General features: G+C 41.8%; 2 protein-coding genes across 7 annotated transcripts in view; one reads left to right on the top strand and one right to left on the bottom strand.

The window, feature by feature from the left end:
* The window catches only part of itpr2 (inositol 1,4,5-trisphosphate receptor, type 2), a 60,667-nt gene extending 57,407 nt beyond the window's left edge, over positions 1-3,260 (bottom strand). The window contains exon 1 of one of the 2 annotated variants that reach the window (XM_082542810.1): positions 3,192-3,260. Coding sequence is in view for 1 of the 2 variants with exons in the window: in XM_082542809.1 (XP_082398935.1) it covers positions 274-365 (92 nt within the window). In the remaining variant the exon portion in view is untranslated. Of the gene's footprint in view, positions 1-273; positions 663-3,191 lie in introns of those variants that run through there. The other variant, XM_082542809.1, reaches the window with a different exon arrangement.
* plekhg7 (pleckstrin homology domain containing, family G (with RhoGef domain) member 7) lies at positions 3,037-19,484 on the top strand. 5 transcript variants are annotated; one of them, XM_082542815.1, is made up of 17 exons: positions 3,037-3,063; positions 3,940-4,722; positions 5,410-5,432; positions 7,650-7,768; positions 8,954-8,994; positions 9,359-9,460; positions 9,927-10,010; positions 10,273-10,368; positions 10,684-10,782; positions 12,060-12,173; positions 12,580-12,754; positions 13,733-13,848; positions 17,859-17,946; positions 18,041-18,120; positions 18,241-18,385; positions 18,587-18,684; positions 19,162-19,484. In XM_082542815.1, the coding sequence occupies exons 2-17, from the start codon at positions 4,051-4,053 to the stop codon at positions 19,270-19,272; spliced, it is 2,163 nt and encodes a 720-aa protein (XP_082398941.1). In that variant the 5' UTR covers positions 3,037-3,063; positions 3,940-4,050; the 3' UTR covers positions 19,273-19,484. The 5 variants fall into 5 exon arrangements, with proteins under 5 accessions (XP_082398941.1, XP_082398938.1, XP_082398937.1 ...); XM_082542812.1 differs by lacking the exon at positions 3,037-3,063 and adding an exon at positions 3,291-3,396 and having other exon boundaries at positions 3,937-4,722; XM_082542811.1 differs by lacking the exon at positions 3,037-3,063 and adding an exon at positions 3,300-3,396.
* The last annotated feature ends 360 nt before the right edge of the window (positions 19,485-19,844 follow it).

The raw sequence follows: 19,844 nt of genomic DNA, 5'->3' as shown, positions 1-19,844 counted from the left end.
TCTCGCGAAGCGTACCTGGGCAACACGCTGGTTTGCATTCCTGTTAGATTTGCGTAAACGTGAAGAATTTCCTGAGAAGGAGCAGTTTACGCGCCGATGGGCCTTGACCGCAGGTCGCACTTTAGGTTTTCACTTGTTGGATTTGCATAAAACATACATTTGAAGAAGTTCATGCCTGATGTAAAGTGAAAGCAGTTTTTAAGCGTGCATACGGGAGGGTTAAGCCATGGACTCTTGAGTGATTAGAAATTGAGATAGAAAGGAGGAACGTACCCCAAAGTACTGATGAAGCCATTCACCGAGCCTTCCGCGTACAGAGACACAATGTCTCCAATGTGAAGAAAACTGGATCTGTGCTCTGGCATTTTCACCGAAGATATGTTTCACACTCGTTCTTGCTTTTCCATTTATGAACAAATCCACACGTTACAGCGCCTCCAGTTTGGCATCAGCCATCAGATTCGCCGTCATTCTTCCAGATCTGCCGCTCGGCAAAGTCGATCGAGTAAGGTGAAAGCGCAAGAGGAAAAACAAGCAGGCGAGTTTGAGAAAAGCGCTGTGTTTTTGCACTTAATCAACTTCTTCCTGTATGTCAGAGAGACCCGCAGTCTTCACATCCACTCTTCGGGGGGAGGAGACTGCCGCTGTCACGGCTGTGAGCAAATTCCGTTCAATGACAAGTTTTTTGGTTTTTGCTCAGAGCAGGCGCACTGAAAACACAAGTCAGGCACTTGCATAAGTGTGCGGAAAGACACCTGTAAACATGTATCATAGCAGACACGGGGGAAAGTAATTCAAATATATTAAAATTATAAACTGGGCACAAGCCATGAGTATGTTTGTGCAGCTGGACAAAGATCCCACATTATAAATCACAAACTATCAGACTGTCGGATCTACCCGTCATCTCTGTTATCTTGATCAAAACTATTCATTTCCGTGTAAATATTCATATTGGTCTCAACACAGTGCAAACTTCTGACTGCTCAGCACTGTAATGGACAAACATGGTACTGCACTCTTTTGTAACCTATACAATTTTTGTGTGATTTCACAAAACTTCACAGTTTGACTCATTTGTGTTGAAGTATCTGCTCCTTCACTCATAAAGACTCGCATCTTCAGCAGCTTCTTGTTTTTACACATTTTTTTTTTCAAATGAGCTTATAAAAGCCAAACGACAATGTCCTTTATTGTCATTGTACATGTACAACAAAATTGTGGTTACGTATAACTTTTGGTGATGGTAATAACACAAAAAACAACAACTAAAAGCAGCAAAAACTGCATTTATAAAACGAGTGGGGGAGTAGAAATTACGACCCAGCTACTCCAAAAAATGCTACTGTGAGCTATTTTTTTTCTATCGAGCTACACTGGTATCAGTCAGCAGAGAAACCATCCAGAGTGACAGATGGTAAAAAAAATTATAATAATAGTTTATCCTAATTGAGCTTTTATGTTCACTAAAACAGAAGAAAGGAAAAAAAGCTCTGCAGATATTTTGAGAACCTGGTATGAAACTTGCTCATTTGTTTCTTCCTTGTGACTGCGAGCTTCACAAGGTCAGAGCCATCTAAAAGATCACATTCAGAAGATTTCAGACATTTCTGCAGCTGTTCTCTCTAAAACAACCCAACTGTCACTAAACTGATTTAGATGGATCAACTGCACTGTAGATGAGAGAAGATATAGGCATGGAATTATGGGGTAAAGTACACCTTTAAAGCAGTTGTTCCCAAATTTAAAAAAAATAATAAAAACTTTCTGGCTTGTGTCTTTTTACTTGTTATCAGTTCCATTAATTAGATGTTTCTCCTCCAAACTTTGAGGATAAAAATGTAAAATTACAAAATATTTAACCAAAAAAAGACATATATTTTAAAGAATCATATAAACTTGTGCTTGTTGTTCCTTTTTGTTCACCCTTTCTTATGCCATAACTATTTACATTTGGTTAAGAACCACTGAACTAAACCACCATGGTGCTGTTAAAACATAGTTATGTATCAGTACTAATAACGTAATAACATACACAATTATGTCATTCACAACTCAAAAAGGATACATTACACTCGATCCATCCAGCTGTCCTAGAGTTAGAGTTAGAAATAATCCGTGCTTTTATTTTATTGAGAGTAACTTCTTACAATGACTAAAATTATTATGACCATAGTGTTAAATTAAATTTAATCAGTACTGAATGTACGATCATTATGGCACATGAATGTGAAATGGCTTAAAATGAAAGTGTCATTTGCCCATTTTATTGGGAAAGTTAAATCAGCAGCAGGAAATCAGCTGCAGTGGAAGAGTGGCAGGAGCTCACGAGGAAGAAAAGTTGTGGCGGTTTCATGTACTACCCATTCTTTTACACCAGGGGGCGCGCAAGACCCAATCTTAAAGAGTTCCTCCGGAAACGTCGCTCATGCAGCTCAGATGATTCACCCTACATCGCCCCGTAGTGTTCACTTCATTGAACCAACAGGTGATTCAGCTGTTCCACTTTCTCTGTGTTAAATATAAACACCACCGACTGCTGTTTCATACTGGTTTCAATAACTGGTTCCTCATGGTGATTCAGTGCAATACAAAGCTAACTAATAACTAAAATAATAATGGTAATAACACAAAAAAATTATGAAGATTATTTCTGAAACTAGAAGAAATGAGTGGGTTGCATAATGTTAGGCTTTCCTTAATTTGATGCTGGCACACAGACAGTGACAGGCTAACAGCCTAAACTGAATAAACATAATTGGGAGCAGCACTTTATGCTGACAAATTTTTATTCCACCGACTGGGGAAAAAAATCCTGGACTTTTTTTTTTATCAAAAGCAGTGGTTTTAAAAAATGTAGCATCAGAAAAAAACAAACTAAATTATATTTTAAATATTACACTATTTTAAATATACATAGACCTAAAACTAGTGTCTCTAATGGAAATTAATATGATATTAATTTCTGATACTTGCTCACAATAATACATCCACAGTTGTGGTCTATATCCTTACACTTACCAAAAAGTTGAGGCATCTGAATGAACTGCGCATGTTACAGAGGTAGGTGGCAATAATTTAACATGAGGTGTACTAGTGAGGCAAACACTGACCGGGTGGCTTCGTGTAACTTGTGTGTGACATACTGGGCTGGAGAGAGAGAGAGAGAGAGCAGAGCAGAGCAGTCGCACCTTTCACAGCTCTGAACAATGAAACGCTCCACTCCTTCCTTCACTTCTCTCTACACGGACCAGCAGTAGGAGCTCCACTCTGGAGGAACAAATAAGAAATAACTTAATATTCGGCCTTGTATCCAGACATCCAGCAGGACTCCCCTCGGTCAGCCTTCACCGCGAGCTGTCGGTCCGAGTGGTCGCGAGGCACCGGAGGATGAAAGTAAACCAGGCTTGTTAATTTTTTCCCTCTTTCGGCGCATGTGCAGTCTCTCTCTTCACGTTAACGCGTTTATTTATTATTAAGACAAATCGTTGATGTGGTTAAATCGATACTTTTTTTGTCTTTATTCCCTTAACCTTTGTCCGCTCGTGGATGTGCCGAGTTAACTGCTCTTTCGGCTTTGAGTAAACAGTGAAAGGCAGTGTTGTAGTACATTAGGACAACGAAATAGTAAAAAGGAGAAAAGGCTACATCAATATGCAAAAGCAGGAGCAGATGGTAACCTGAGTCAGTAGAGGTAGTGCAAGGTGCATGGCCTCTTTAGCGCCACATTGCCAAGACCTCTATTGCCACACTGTGCTGTGACTCTGCTGTTGGATATGTGAGCTACTCCATCTGTATCGTAAACTATATAAACACACGATGTATTTTCAGGGCTTCTTTAGTGCCAGCTGACCTTTTAAAACTCATTTTTTGGATATAGGCTTGTGCCTGGTTTCATTTGCTTTTTTCTGATGGCAAACTCTCATCTTTTCCCAGCAGAATCAGGAGAAGTAAAGCGATGTGAACGGTGACTGGAATGTAGGATTATCATCTGAGCTCGAGTGGAAGGAGAAAAAAAATCAGACTATAAGATTACACATTTCCTGATCTATGCAGCCCTACAATGCCTTTGAGGTTGCAATGTCTTCTCTACAGCATGTTATTCTGCAGGATAAGGACACGGACAATGAAAAGAAGCTGGACTGGAGCTACATCGAATGGGCTGAAAATGAAGTTGTCACAACAGGTGTGGCGGATGCTGAGACGCAAACGGACTCGCCATCTTTTGAGCACAAAGAGAGCCAGACCAGTAACCCAGTCATAATGCACATAGATCTCAAACGGACACACTCCAAAATGAGACATTTGTCTTTGGTAAACCCAGACAACTCGGCTCCACCTTTCTTTCAGTTTGACCGCCAGGCTCCTGGACGTATCTCCACATCTCCCACCTTGAGGAGGATGAGGAGCACCCGACGTCCTCAGATAGATTTTAGAGAGCCTCACAGGATGGGGAGCACTCAGGAAGAGCAATCATCTGCAAGCACGGGATCCCCCATAAGTCCCCTGTCACCAGGACACCGAGTAGATTCACCTCTTGCAGCGAGCCCACTCTCTGACGGGGAGGCCGATCATCAGCCAGTGTCATCCTCAGGCCAACAGCGAAGCAGATCGCATAGATCAAAGACTTTTGACAACAGTATCACTTCTGTGGAACAAGAATGTCACAGTGCTCATCCTTTTCTTATTAAAGACAATGGATTTCCTGAGGATGAAGTTCAGGTGAGCTTTTACCACGTATTTGTAAATTTAGTGTTTGCATATTTACTCAGGAAAAAGACAATTTTTCATAACCTTCACACCAACCTCTTCCCCATCACCACACATAAATTTCCTGTAATCTACTGCAGATTTTTTTTCTTTTTTGGCAAAGTCTAAAAATTAAATGGTTGCACATTCCTTCCTTGAGGAAAACCTTCATTCCCTCAATTGGCCTTGCCTCCCGCAGTGGTCACTCACAATGCAAGCTTTTGACAGCAAATGAATCAGCAGTTACATGCACTGACAGCTCTGACCAAGCCCACTGCCTGGAGAGCCCTGGGAAGTGCTCTCCTCGGGCCCCTATTCACCGCAGTCAGCAGTCACCTAATAATGGAGGGGTCAGTGAGCGATGGAAAAAGATAATGGGGAGATCTATTCATCAGCTCACGGTATTCAAGCGAGCCGATCCTCAATAGAGCACCGGCATTCTCCTCCAATATCAGAGGCTTTTGAATGCAAGCGACCACTTAAAATACAGATTCAAATTTGAATGTCTTTGAAAGTGATATAGTGGTGTTGTTAGCGGCAGGAGGTCTGTGAACCCTCTGCTTGGTCCTGACTGTGGAGTGAGACAGTGTCGATGTGGCGTGTAGTATAACTGCTGATTTGGAAAGATGAGGTCACTAACAAAGTTCTTTTTTCTTACAGGAGAAGGAATCCTGCCATGATAGGTAAGTGTACCTTGGACTGTTTTGCATGTTGTCTGTGTTACCCTATCGTAAAACTCTTCCTGGAACGGATACAGCTGTCACATATGGTTTCTTTTTTTATTTTTGTCCTTCTGTTTCACCTGCTCACAAAAACAACCCAAAATCCGAGCTACAACATGTCAGAGTGCCTCTGAGTTGTGTGCTCTCTTGGTGCTTGAGAGCAAGCGAGGATGATTGGACCTTTGCTTTGAGGATCCCTGTTGTGCACTCATTGTCACTCGTGTCTTTGTTAATGCTTCATAAGCTTGGTGGGTTAAGTTTTGAGAGTCCTATGGTTATGTATGGGCTCATTAAGGCTGTTTTCCCTTACTGCCGCCCACACCCCTCCTAATAGGCGTCCAGGCTCTTCCCCTCACCGGATAATTAGGCAGCGATTGTCCCTGTAATTACACCCTGGCACTGTGCCTCTTACAGTGACCGGGCCTTTGCGAGCCTTGGTTGGGACAGTCTTGTTTGGGAGCATCATTATTTCTCTTGTTATGCATGAACAAAGCGGCCATTTTTACAAGTGCTCTCTGTAGCAGAGAGGCGGACAAAGAGAAAGCTTTCTGAGCTGCCACAAACCAACAGGATGTCATTGTGAGGATGCTGTGGAATGAACTGCAAGGCGACACTGGCCTGGTATGAAGAGGTAATCGTACCTTTCATGCCACATGTCCCCTCAGGTGCTACTGCCGACTGTTATCTGTCTCTCTGTTCAGCATCTTTACATTGATCTGGACGTGGGTGTCGTATCAGTTTACCAGGAAGAAAACGGCCCATCCAGTGAGAGCGAAGAACAGTTGGTGCTTTCACAGTTGAACAAAAGTGTCCTAGAGGAAAAACGTACCAGGTTACCCCCGCTCAGTTGTAGACTGACTTATCCTCCAAGTGTATGAGTTGGCCCTGCAGCTATGTGGCCTACATGTGCACTCGAATTAGTCTCGTAGGGTACTTTTGCAACTGTGCAGCCACAGCAGCAAGAATGCAGGTCCTGTGTGAGGGGATGTGTTGCACCGTGAGGGGAAGAACACTTCCTCCTTCAATCTAATGAAGAAGTTTTACATAAATTGTTCCTGCATTTTCTTCCCCTTGCTTTTACTTCTGCTCCACTGTATTGTATTGTCAATCTAAACAGGGGCATTAGCCCTCATCTGTCAGTCACACTTCCTTATGGTTTTTAGCCACATTGTGTGTTGCTGTTATCTGCCCTTAATCTGTTACTTTCATCACTACTGATTCCTGCTTAAATTCTCCTTTTTGAAGTCAAAGGCACTAAAATATTTAAAAGCCAAACCGCAGAGTGTTGACGTGGGTCACTGACCGCTTGTCGATCAGTGTCAGCGTGTTCAAAGTGAGCCTTAGCTTTAGCAGAACCTTGTGTCCTTTTTTATGGCTGTATGCAGTCATGTTTAACGACTGCAGTTGTCTATTTAGCATTGGGACGGTTTAATGTCATGCTGTCACCAATCAAGTTCCTCCTTTTGGGCTTTTACAACAAATGAAAACATTTCCATGGCCGTGCCCTTTCTGGATATTTAGCCTGCATATTCCAGGGTCAGCTTCCATTGCTTATGAAGATTTATCACTGGGCTTTTAATTTTTAATTTCAACATGTGAACGTCCATTTTTGCTTTCAGCAATAATCCCAGAAGTGCAGCAGCAGCAGAGGATAAGTCAAAACACTTGAGAACAGTGGCCGTTTAAGCCCTGCCTGAGGCTGAGAGGCAGGCCTGTGTTTTTCCAGCCACAGCCATGCCTCAGTTACTAGCTATGAAAAGCAGACCAAGCGGATTATAACTGGCACACACTGACAGCTTGCCTCCTTCCACACAAATAGGGCGATCCATTAACAAGCATCTATCCACGGATAACCAGACACATAACACTTATCCTATGTTAATCGCCGGGTTGCTGCACAATGCGGATGGTATTTCAGTGGTATCCCAACAATGTAAAACCACAAATAGGAATTCTGTAATTTCCTGTTGCTTGTATGATTTCCATTCTTTTAGAATATAATACACTTACAATGGAGTAATAATCATTGAACTGTACATTTCTGATGTCTGATGAGCTTTTCTTCTTAGTATGAAGAACTCGTTTTTGTTTTTTTTGGTTGTTTTGTCTTTTCTTTGTTTGCGTATTTGGATTTTTTTCCATCTTAAATTGTCCACCTGTCCGCTTTTGTGTCCTCAGGCTTTATCAGAGGAGACGGAGCTCCGTCGTCGTGAGTTTGCCCGGCTTGGATGTTTCTCCAGGAGATCTTTTCGTGTCCAATGGAGCAGCTGACTTACTAAATGACTCAAACTTCGCAGGTACCTCTGTCAGTCCCAGCAGATTGCAGTCTGCCCTCTGTTTAGGTGATGCTTGCTCATGAACTAGTATGGGTCTGTTATTGAGTCAATATGTCTATTGTTGTAATGCTTCACAGCAAAATGAACTTCCTGCTTCCTGCTTGGTTGTATCGTGTCCTTTCTTGTTGTTATGGTGATCGACTCAAATGTGTGTACAACAGCTAGATTTTTTTTTTCAGTTTACTTTATGAATTTCCATGAACTTTTTATTTTTAGACGTGGGACTCACCAGGCACGCCACCATACAATATCATCGCAATTTTTAGGCATGCGATATCCTGAGTATCTGCTAATTACATCCGTACCTGTTTTATCCAGTAACACAAAGATAAAGTTATCTCACTTCACTTATGTTTTTTGGCTGCAAAATGAGGTTGCTAAGCATACCAACACCATCAATAAAACCTCCCATAAATGTTACCCTAATGCAGAGTCAATCTGCTAATCACTTTGATATCAATTAAGTTTGCTCGGCTAACGTTATGTCAGATGATGGTGCATGAGATGAGCCTTCCTGTTTATAGTATTCTCAGACTATTTAAATTTATGACTAAATTATATTTATTTGGTATTCCTGTTTAGATGCAAGTAAAAATACTACAAAAATACTGCAAAATGTTTTTTCCCCACCATTATTGATTATTGAAATACTTGAAAGCTACTTTGACTAAATGTTTAATTTAGTACTTTAATAAAAGTTTGTTTTTTTAGCTGAATTTCAAACCTCAAACTAAGTTCATTAATGATTATAATTACTTTTTTATAATGAAGGTAATGGTTTTATAGCATTAAATTTATTCAAAGTCAAGATTATTGTAAGTTACATCTTATTTTATTATTACATCTTTACTAAAAGTGTGGTTTATAACTTTATCTACACACCTATAAAACAGACAGACTAGAGATAATCTGTTTGAAAGTGCTATATAGAGTTATGAGTAGACATCAGTCTAGTGTTGTTGTGTCGTAAAGGGAGCATTATTTGTATTTCTAGAATTTAAAAAAAGCAAAAGGACAGAACTTGTGGTGGTCACTTTACAAAAAACAAAAGATTTTTTTGACATTTTCAGCAAGCTGTGATTGGCACTGTCATGTGCGTATAACTTAAAATGCTCACGCTTCTTTTCACTGTCACAACTTTTACAGATACCAAGAAGTCAAAGTGGCCTTTTTCGAGGCGTAGTACGGTAAGTGCATTTGTATTTCTGCTAGTCATCGATGTGTGTGACTGGTGCCAGTGGCATGCTTGTAATTTGTTTTGATGTACTTTGTTTTAGGAGTGAGCAATTGGTTTGGACATTGTTCTCTGACCCACTTCCCAAAGCAGATTAGTGTGTTTCCTCTTATCCCTTTTGGCCCACACAGCTTTTTGTAATTGGTCAACACTTGAAATGCAGAACTTGAGCCAAACTTGTTAATTTAGTTTTGAAACTGCTGGGTTGTTATGTGAACAGATATTAACAACAATTAGGCACACACCCTTTTTTCTTGGCTAGTGCACAGCCCTAAAAATCTGCCTAATGTGTTGCCTAATTTTTTTTTCCCTTTCAGAGTAAAGGCAAGCCGCAGACATGCACGGTGTCAGATATTGAGAAATATCTCTCAACTGCACAGATTCAAGACTGGAGAAACTTGGAGCTTCAGAGATATAAGGCAAGAAATGAGCGCTATTAGCTGCTGTTTGTTTTGTAAATCATCGTGTTGGTTCTGTACGTTCACTGACTTTGTGATCCAGGCTTAGCCATCCAGATTCCCAAGTCAAATACAACTCAGTGTTTGCCAGATGACTCAGAAATGAGAAGCTGACAGTTACATGGAAGCTCCTACAATGTTTGAATGACACAGACTGTGTAAGAACCAGAATTTCTAGGCAGTGACTACACAAGTCGACCTGTATATGTACACAAACAAACACTGATGTACTCCTGAATCTATAATAGTGGCAGATGGAAATTTACAGCCATAAAATAAACACGTTTGCTGAGATTTCTGTGGAGGATGCAGCCTTTACTTTGAGTTATAGCTTCTTGTCTTTTTGTGTATCTGTGAGCAGGACTACGCTCTGGCTGAGTTCCTGCAAGACCAGTCTTCCCAGGTCAGTGCTTCCTCTGACCCGCAGGGCTTCAAGAGACAAGAGACCATCTGGGAGCTCTTCACCAGCGAGTGTGTTTACTTCATGGATCAACTCATGGTTCTCAAAGAGGTGACTCTTTCCCTACAGAGCCTCACAATGCACACATACACACAATCACAAAAACACACACAGGATCACAAATAAATAGACCAAACCCAAATGCAACTGAACACCTGCTTCTTTGTATTCTTCTCACTGAATTCCCGCCTTTGGAGTTCGTGTAAAAGTCTCTTTGGATTTTCCCGTCTTTCCACCAGTGGATTTGAAATTTAATGCTGGCATGAGAGAGACCTTGAACCTATTCTCTTTCTGCTTTCTTTGTGCCTCTCAGGTGTTTTCGGCTACGCTCACAAACCTGCAGGTGACCAACTGCCTGACTGATATTGACTCATGGAGGCTGTTTGCGAATCTCAATGAGCTTTGCCTGGTGAGAAATGATGCAAATCATTTGCATGAGGAGTTTGTGTAAATCATTTTTAACAACAGTTGCTTTCATATCCTTAAAACAACATGGTTTGGTGTCACATCAACATAAAGTTACTATGAAAGGGCTAATGATGAGTCGTTACAGCTGTATTATTTTAAAATGCTAGCTTTTTATTTAAAGCTTATTTAATGGTCAGCAAAAAATAATGTGGTGTAAAAAACCTTTGTTAACAATTATCTTAACATAATACCTCGGTGATATTATAAAAATGTCACATGGCCCTGTGGTGACATTTGACACTGTTTTCTGCTCCAGGTGAGCTCAGGTTTCCTAAACAGCCTCCTCCGCGTTATCAAGAACATGTTGGAGATTACTGAGGGTGGCAGTCCCACCCTGCTGGATCTGCTGGGGAAGGCAAGTTTGATTCACATTTGGACTCTGTGACAGCAGTGTTCACTATCCCGCTGATAAGACAATCAAAATAGATAGAAAAAGTATGAATGATATGCTCATCTGGATTAATTATTATATAATCCTTAAAGTATTTTCATAAACAGCTTTTTTTTTCAAAGACTTGAAAAATAGCTGCATAGTTTGAATTTATTAACCTTAAGCTCTTATTTGGGAAGCATTCTTATTTTCTTCTAGCTATTAAGGATCAGCTGGACTTGATATAATGTGCAGAAAAGCCAAAATGTAATATTCTCGTACAGTTGAGGTCAAACATTTAAGTACACTGATCATTTTTTGGTAATTTTTTATGATTTCTTTGGACTGTTCATTTTCCAGGGTAGGCTGATTGTATAGCATATATCTTTAATGACTTCAAAAAACAAGAACTGGGTACACAAGTTGGACTTTATTTTGGATTTTCTCTAATCCACACGGGATTAAAAATGCACATACAGGTATTTAATCGCTCGTTAGGGTGGAATTTGAGTTCATTTAAATTGCTTGGTTTGTTGGCACATACCTGGCCTTTAAGCATAGCCACATGAGAGGAATTTGTTTAGGATGTTCAAGAACAACTTAGGAACCACCGAGGCTCCAGCCTGCTATGAACTGGTAACTGCACAAGCGTTTTACATCACCATGGACTGAGAGAAGCTCCTGCTCTAAAATCGACAGCTTCAAGCTGGACTAGATTTCTAGCTGCTCACATGGACAAAACACATTCCACAGAGTCTTATAGCCCAATAATCAAGTGTGATAACTAGTGCCTGGGAAAGTGTCCCCTTAATGCAGATGTTTTTTATGAGAACACAAATACACAGCTGAATTTACTTTCTTTCTTTCACGATGCTCTCACTGACCAAATTTAGCATGCTTGCATTTAAACTGTACTTTGAAATCTACGTATGTGCTTTGTTATTATCTGTTCCATCTTCCTTTCTCTCATGACAAGAGCGTGTTGAAAATATGGCATCTTCAAAGCTCGCTGAGAAGGGAAAAGGTTACCTAACTCTAGTTACAATTACATAAAATTATTAAAAGTTTAACAGAAACATCACAGGACAATCTTAGACGCATGTATGCCATTACAAACACACACTGGACATTTTTGTGCGTGCATGTGTGCATGCGGCATCCTCTTTGTGCTTTTTTACGATATGTTTATCTGCAGCTTAACAGCTGATGCGACCCAGCAGCCTGTATCCCAGTGTTTGTCTAACACTACTGTCTGCTGGCAGGCTTTCCAGGAGAGCATATGCCACTGCCTGCAGACGTATTGCCTCAACTACTCCACGGCTCTTCTGTATCTGGACAGTCTGAAGCCCAGAGAGGACTTTGGGACTTACGTGAAGGTACAGGAGAGGTCTTACTGGTGTGTGTCTGTGTGTGTGAGCGTGCCAGTCAGCACAGTGGGAAGGACGCTGTGTAACCATGACAATGCAGCAGGTGTTGTGTGCCAATGTGAGAGAGGACTCACAGGAGCATTGGTGCCCAAATAGCAAACAATCAGTTCAGTGTCACAGCAGCCTGCCAATGGGAGGAATGTCACCGTTTGTACCTTGTGTAACTTTCCCTGTCATCATGCTGGCGTGTTTGCTGGAACTGTCACTGTGTTTGGTCTTACATATAATTTCTTCTCACAGGCATTTCACTGCCCATCCTCTCCCTCCTTCCCTACAAAGTCAAGTCCTTTCAAACATTTGACCTCACTCGTTCTGTCACTGTACCCATTCTTTGTCCCTCCTTTTTTCTCCTCAGTGGTGTGAGAGGAGCAAGCAGTGCCGAAGGCTTCACCTGCGTGACCTGCTGGTGGCACCGCTGCAGAGGCTAACTCGATACCCGCTGCTGTTGCGGAATATCGCAAAGAGATGCCAGAAGGAGGACGAAGCCCGAGGGCTGGAACTTATAGCAGAACAAGTGGATAAATCGATATGTGAGCACTGAATTCGAAAATTCCCTTCTGTTATCAAAATGCTCTCCTTTTGATTTCGGCTGACCTCATTAGGAGACTCTGCTTGGCTAAATTTGCTTTTACTGTTTCAGTCCTGCTAAATTAAAGCGCCTGCATAGGTCTCGTCACCTTGCAAAATGAATGTTTTGAGTCAGGCGTCTGAGTAATGTTAATCAGCTGATCATGACTCAGGTGTTTCTTCAGCACGACGTGTTTGCCTCCTGGTGGTTTACAAACATATCTAGATAGAAGGGCTTTTTAAGTGGACGTAAGTCTGTCAACATAAACAGGCCAGCTAGTATCAGTGCCTGTCAGCACACAGGTTGCATGCTTTGGATATCAGCCAGGAGGCCTTGACCATTTATTTTTCACTGCAAGCCTCTGCTTGCAGACCTGTTTTGGCGGTTTATTATATAACTGGAAGGACAGGCTGTGGGAAATGTTCTACAGCCGTTCAACTCAATGTCATGTTGCCGCGTTGAACAAATAACCGTACCAAACGAAACTGCTCAGGGTTCAGAAATCTTTAATTAAACCTTGTCCCATAACCATTAAAAAGGTGTGTTTTACCACACCTTTTAAAAGGTTATGATTGTGTAAAGCGTAGGTGACAATGAGTATTGTAATCACAGCTAGGATGTGTAGACCAAAGTCCTCTGTGGGTGTGGGGGATATTTACTGTAAAAGCAGAGACAGCTGAAATCTCTCACGATATGGTCACGCCCATGTATGGCATCACTGTATAGCATTATAAATGAATGTAATCATTATGCACTTTGGTACATTATAAAATGCATATTTTACATAGGTATATGTTACGTAAAATAAAAGGCATAGGAAATGTAGCAGGAGTTTTGTGTGACGTGTCAGACATGAATGAAGTTGTCAGTGACCAATTTGAGTCTGAGGACCTGTTTTTGTCCTTAATGACATTCAGTCTCCTGTCCTCTCTGTTTACAGGTGATTTAGAAGGAAAGGTCAAATGGCTGGATAACTACCAGAAAGTGAAACAGTTGAGAGATGCCCTGGTTTGGCTGCCTGTATGGGAGAGGGACAAGCGTGCTTTCATCCCTGAGGTCTGTCCTGTGTTTGTGTATATATTGCTATTTGGGTGTGTTTGTGTCTTCAGGAACTGTGTTGAAAGAGCAACGTGTCACACAGATGTGCCAACACTTTATCCTCCAGTGCCTGATGATCATCGGATAAACTGATCAAATTATCAGAAAATCAGGTCTGAAAGCAATGAATAGCAGTATTTAGAGTTTTACAGTGTCATTTGATAATAGTTCAGTTTCACATCTTTAAATATTAGCTTCAATTTGAATGGGAGGATGACAGCGGCACTATTCTTCTTCTTCTTCTTTTTTCCAAGAGAGTCTTTCTTCCCTGTCATTGTAGGTGGATTAACACTTCTGTTTGTATTCTCTTCATCTGTAGTTATTTTATCTTCACTTTCTCTCTGCCGTACATGTGGCAAGGGAATGGGCTTTGCATACAGAGCGAAATAGAAAGAGCAGCAAACACTTGGTGTAAGTGAGAGCAGTGAAAGGAAGACAGTTAATGAATAGCTTGATTTCATAGCACTTATACTAAGGTAATAAGTCTGTCATCCAGGTGCAGAGCACGCTGTGAAACAGAAAGACTCAGACACCAGAGGAGAGAAACTTGCATGTGTGTAAATGCACTTATTTTTTTCCCTTTTGTTTTAATGGGACCAGCCCACCCAACAGTTGTATGGGGAAAGAGCTTCTACTGTGAAACCACCTCCCAGTTTGTATTTGGAAGACAGATACCTTCTAAACTGATTAAAACATTCCTTTTTGAAAAGTTAACTTATAGTTGCTGCTATAGTTTTGCTGCTACAGGCTTCTGGGAGATTTCCTGTCATACACTGTGACACACATTCTCTTCCGAAATTTGTGTTTTGTCCTGTCAGATTTTTTTTTCTCTTCTCTTTCTCCTCACCATGAACCAGTTCCTTGATAGCTGCCCCTCAGTGAGCCTGGTTCTGATCCGGAGGTTTCTTCTTGTTAAAAGAAAGCTTTTCCCAAGTGCCTGCTCATAGGGGGACTGTATAATTGTTGTAGTCTTTGCTTTTACATTGCAAGTTATATAGTAAAGCATAAATTGCCTTGAGGAGGACTAGATAAGATAAGATAAGATAAGATAAGATAAGATAAGATAAGATAAGATAAGATAAGATAGAACTTTATTAATCCCTCGGGTGGGTTCCTCTGGGAAATTCGACTTCCAAAAAAAGCACAGCAACGACCAAAGTTACAGTTACAGAACTGTTATATATATATACACACACACACACACACACACACACACACACACACACACACACACACACACATATATATAAATACAGAGACAAATATAAATAAAATATCCAAAGGGGATAAATAGAATAAATAGGAATAAAAAATAAAAATACAAGTGAATTGCACATTTCAAGTATTGAGTCTATTGCACTGTTGACTATTTACAAAAAGTATTGCACAAGGTATTGTACAGTGAGGTGCAGAGGCACTACAGCTTAGTTGTTCCCCCCTCCTTTGTCCTCCTGTTTCCCCTCCCTCTCCCCTCCAGAGAGGAGTTAAACAGTCTGATGGCGTGTGGGACAAAGGAGTTTTTAAGTCTGTTAGTTCTTGTCTTGGGGAGAAGCAACCTGTCACTGAACAGACTCTTCTGGTTGTTTATGGCCGTGTGCAGAGGATGCCCAATCAGTTTCTTTAATGTCCTTTTCTCTGCCACTGTCACCAGAGTGTCCAGCTTCATGCCGACCACAGAGCTAGCCCTCCTGATCAGTTTCTCCAGCCTGGATGAGTCCCTCTTTGCTGTGCTGCTCCCCCAGCACACCACAGCATAGAAAAGTACTCCAGCAACCACTGACTGGTAAAACATCCTCAGGAGCTTCCTGCAGATGTTAAAAGACCTCAGCCTCCTGAGGAAGTACAGTCGGCTTTGGGCTTTTTTATACAGGTGCTCTGTGTTGCATGACCAGTCCAGTTTATTGTCCACCCACAGCCCGAGGTACTTGTACTTGTTGACCACCTCCACCTCCTCCCCCTCTATCTGAACTGGCAGTGGACCTTCTCTGGACCTCCCGAAGTCCACAACCAGTTCCTTAGTCTTTGAGGTGTTGAGTTGCAGGTGGTTTGTGTGACTCCATGCGACAAAGTTCCTCACCAGACTTCTGTACTCCTCTTCCTGATCATCCCAGATACACCCCATGATGGCCGTGTCATCTGCAAACTTCTGAATATGGCATAATTCAGAGTTGTAGCAGAAGTCAGAGGTGTACAGGGTGAAGAGAAGAGGGGACAGCACAGTTCCCTGTGGTGCTCCTGTGCTGCTGACCACTGTGTCAGACGTGATGTCCTTCAGCCTGACGTACTGTGGTCTGTCGGTGAGGTAGTCGGAGATCCAAGCCACCAGGCAGGGGTCCACCTCCATCCTGTTCAGTTTTTCCTGAAGCATACAGGGCCGGATGGTATTAAAGGCACTGGAAAAGTCAAGAAACAGTATCCTGACCGTGCCTTTTCCCCCATCCAGGTGTGAGTGGGCTCTGTGTAGGAGGTACAGGATGGCATCCTCCACTCCGACACCCACCTTGTATGCAAACTGTAGTGGGTCCTGGGCATGTTGTACCTGTGGTCGGAGGAGGTTGAGGAAGAGCCGCTCTAGAGTCTTCATAAGATGTGACGTCAGTGCCACCGGTCGGAAGTCATTCAGCTCATTGGGCCGGTTCTTTTTGGGGACCGGGACGATGCAGGATGTCTTCCATAGGGCGGGCACTCTCCCCAGTCGCAGACTGAGGTTGAAGACTCGTTGTAGCGGCTCCCCAAGTTCAGCAGCACACGCCTTTAGCATCCTAAGACACACCTTGTCTGGGCCTGCTGCCTTTCTGGGGCGAAGCTTCCTCAGTTGCCTCCTGACCTGATCCACTGTGACACTGGGAGATGTTTGGGAGGAGGGGAGGGGGGGGAGATGTCTTGCTGCTGAGAGAGGGATTGGAGGAGGGGGGTGTCATGGTGTCAGGAAGGGGGGGAAGCGAGGGAGGCAGGAGAGTGGGGAGAGGACTCTGTAGTGAAGGTGAGGGTGGGGGGGTTGTGGGCTGGTCAAACCTGTTGAAGAAGTTGTTGAGTTCGTTTGCCTTCTCCACAGTCCCCCCCACTGTGCTTTTCTTGGTGTTGTGGCCTGTGATGGTTTTCACACCATTCCAGACCTCCCTCATATTGTTCCTCTCCAACTTCTGCTCCACCTTCCTCCTGTAGGTGTCCTTTGCTTCCCTCAGGCAGCGTTTCACCTCCCGCTGTGCTGCTTTCATCTCCTCCTTCACTTTGCTCCTGAAAGCCTTCTTCTTCATGTTGAGGACAGCTTTGACTTCCTGTGTTACCCACGGTTTGTTATTAGGATAACACCGTACCGTCTTAGCAGGGGCGACTGTGTCCACACAAAAGTTGAGGTAGTCTGTAAGACAGTGTGTCGACTATTGTGATATGGTGCTATATAAACAAACCTGAACTGAAGTGAACACAGATAGCAGTGGTAGAGAGTTGCGATGTGTAAGTCTTACATGTAAATGACTTGTTGCATATAAGTATTGTGAGCATTTAACTATCGTCAGTGCTGACAATACTTATTTACACCCGTGGTACTGGTAGTGTCAGCATGTAACCGTAGTTAAATGTGACCACAGTTTTGAACATTTAGTTCTTTCCGCCATTGTCATCTGTTTATGTGAACGTGTTTGTTTTTGTGTGCTACCTGTTTGCAGCAGCTACCTGTAGCCCTCATACAGACAGCTCATCTGCATTTGAAATACCAAAGATGCATCTTAAATTAGACACGAGTGACTTGCTCTTTCGCTATCATGCGCATACCTATTTATTAATCCAATAGTATGCAGTTAAGACGTGCTATGCTTAAAGTGATATGTACATGTTACTAGTAGAGGGCCAGGGTGCTCATTCAGAAGCCAACATGCTGAGTTGCTGTCAGATTAATGGAAAGACCGATGTGTCTGAAAAGCGCTAAAAGGTGAAAATGTTTTCTAATGTGACTTTCTTTCTTTTAGAATCTGAAACATCTTCTGAAGGCTGTCACACTGGATAATCTGATTTCTCACAGGAGTCTGCTGCACGAAGGGAAACTCGTCCTCACAGGTGTGTCAGCTGGCATAAATCCAACACATTTCACACGCTTCCTGCTTCGAATTGACTAAAAACTTTACGTCGTCTTTCTGTGGTTAATTCCCAGAGAACGCAAAGCTCATAGACGTCTATATGTTCCTCTTTGATGAATTCTTGCTGATTACAAAGATGAAGAGAAACAAGAAGGTGGGTCACTCATTAACCTTTGCTCACTCTAACCTAGGCTAGTGATAGATATTTAGTGCAAGGATGCCTTAACTACATATCCCTCATAACTTCATATATATGTCCTGACATCCTGTGCAGAGGTCCATAGGTCCAGAGCAGAATCCTCTGAAAAACCTGGAGCTGGATCAGATGCTGAAGGAGGGATGCACCTTCACGGTTCTCGACCAGCCAATCTCTCTAGATCGACTCCAACTTAGAAACATCGATCAACTTAATGCCTCCTGTAAGTAAAATTTTTAAGATTCAACTAATTGAGTTTTCTAGCTCTAAACCCATTTTTTATAAAATACATGTTTGTAGCACATCGTAGCAAAGCAGTCAACAGAATCAAAATATCCTTCAGGGTCACGTCTCTCTGTTTATGTTTGCATGCCATGTGGTGCATTGGTGTTATTAAATGAAAGCATTTGTACTTTCTTGACAGCATCGGGGTTGCCTCATTCTTTCATAGTAATGCACCAGAACCGCTACCAACAGTGTATTGGTGCATTCATCCTGCAAGCTGCGTCAGAGGCTGTCAAGGTAGATCAATTCAACTGTGAATACCTGAAATGTTTCCAAAGAGAGCATGCAGGACACAGATCACATTATGTTCAGAAGAACAATGTGTCATAAGTTTATCCAAACATTTCTGCCTTGTGCAAAACATCATTGCAAGATGTGAACTCTTCAGAGGCCTGAAAGTGAAGCTAAAATATTTTAAATGATTTCTAAATTCAGTTTGTATGCATGTCTGTTCAGATTTATTTATAGTAAAAAATTCATAGCTATACATTTAATCTTTTTAAAGGTTTCTGTTATTTTGGTTTAGATGAACAATGTATAGGAAAATAAAAATAAATTGCTGTATTGTTTAATCTTACTTGTGTGAAGCTGTTTAGGACAGCTTACAGCAACAAACATTACAAAGAAATAATAAACTATACAATTTATAATATTATCAGTTAATCAAACTGGTAAATCTGATATTTCTCTTTCTAAACATTTTTTCCCCACCAGAGAGTATGGATGTCAAAGATAGAGGGCGCAGTGACGGCGCTGCTGAAGCAGGACTCTCAGCAGGCACGAGTAAAGAGCTCCTCGCTGTGGCTGGAGTCTTCGCAGATATGACCCATCAAGCAGAACTAGAAGCCATGTGAAAAAGTTTCTACTGTTAATGTGCACTTCACTGCCCCTGATGTCTTGTAAATGACTGCACTAGCACTAGGATGATTTTGTAAACGGTTTGACTGTGAAGGCAGCTGCTACAGTAGTGTGAAATAAACATCTCATCATGTAGTAAAACGTTGGGTTTAGCGTTCCACACATCATTTCATGCAGTTTTTAAATTGTCTGTGAGCTATTGATCACTTCTGATGTTTTATAGTGCTTCATACAGTACTGTGCAAAAGTCTTCAGCCACCCCTAATTATTTAATATTTTAAAAATAGGATATAGGTGCATTCTAAAGAGCTTGAAAGTTTAGTATGACCACTGCAGCTTGATCTCTTAGGCACGCTTTTTGTAACTTCTTACAGTCCTTCAGGAACAGTTCTCCAGGCTTCTTGAAAGACATTCAAGGCTCTTCTTTTGATGTTTCTCACTTTTGTTTCATTTTCTGTGCAGACGATCCCACACTGCTTTAGTAATGTTGAGGTCCAGGTTTGTTTTTATATCCAGGTATGGTTTTACTGCACTGACAG

This window comes from Aulonocara stuartgranti (assembly GCF_965226115.1).
Source record: "Aulonocara stuartgranti genome assembly, chromosome: 7".
In the NCBI taxonomy this organism is placed as follows: Eukaryota; Metazoa; Chordata; class Actinopteri; order Cichliformes; family Cichlidae; genus Aulonocara; species Aulonocara stuartgranti.
This window is presented reverse-complemented; position numbering and strand designations above follow the sequence as displayed.

Excerpts from the sequence above, each read along its gene's own strand:
- plekhg7 (XM_082542815.1), top strand. The coding sequence starts at position 4,051 with ATGCAGCCCTACAATGCCTTTGAGGTTGCAATGTCTTCTCTACAGCAT. Across the intron at positions 5,433-7,649 it reads AAGGAATCCTGCCATGATAG|GCTTTATCAGAGGAGACGGA; the intron begins GTAAGTGTACCT and ends TTGTGTCCTCAG. Across the intron at positions 18,121-18,240 it reads AGATGAAGAGAAACAAGAAG|AGGTCCATAGGTCCAGAGCA; the intron begins GTGGGTCACTCA and ends CATCCTGTGCAG.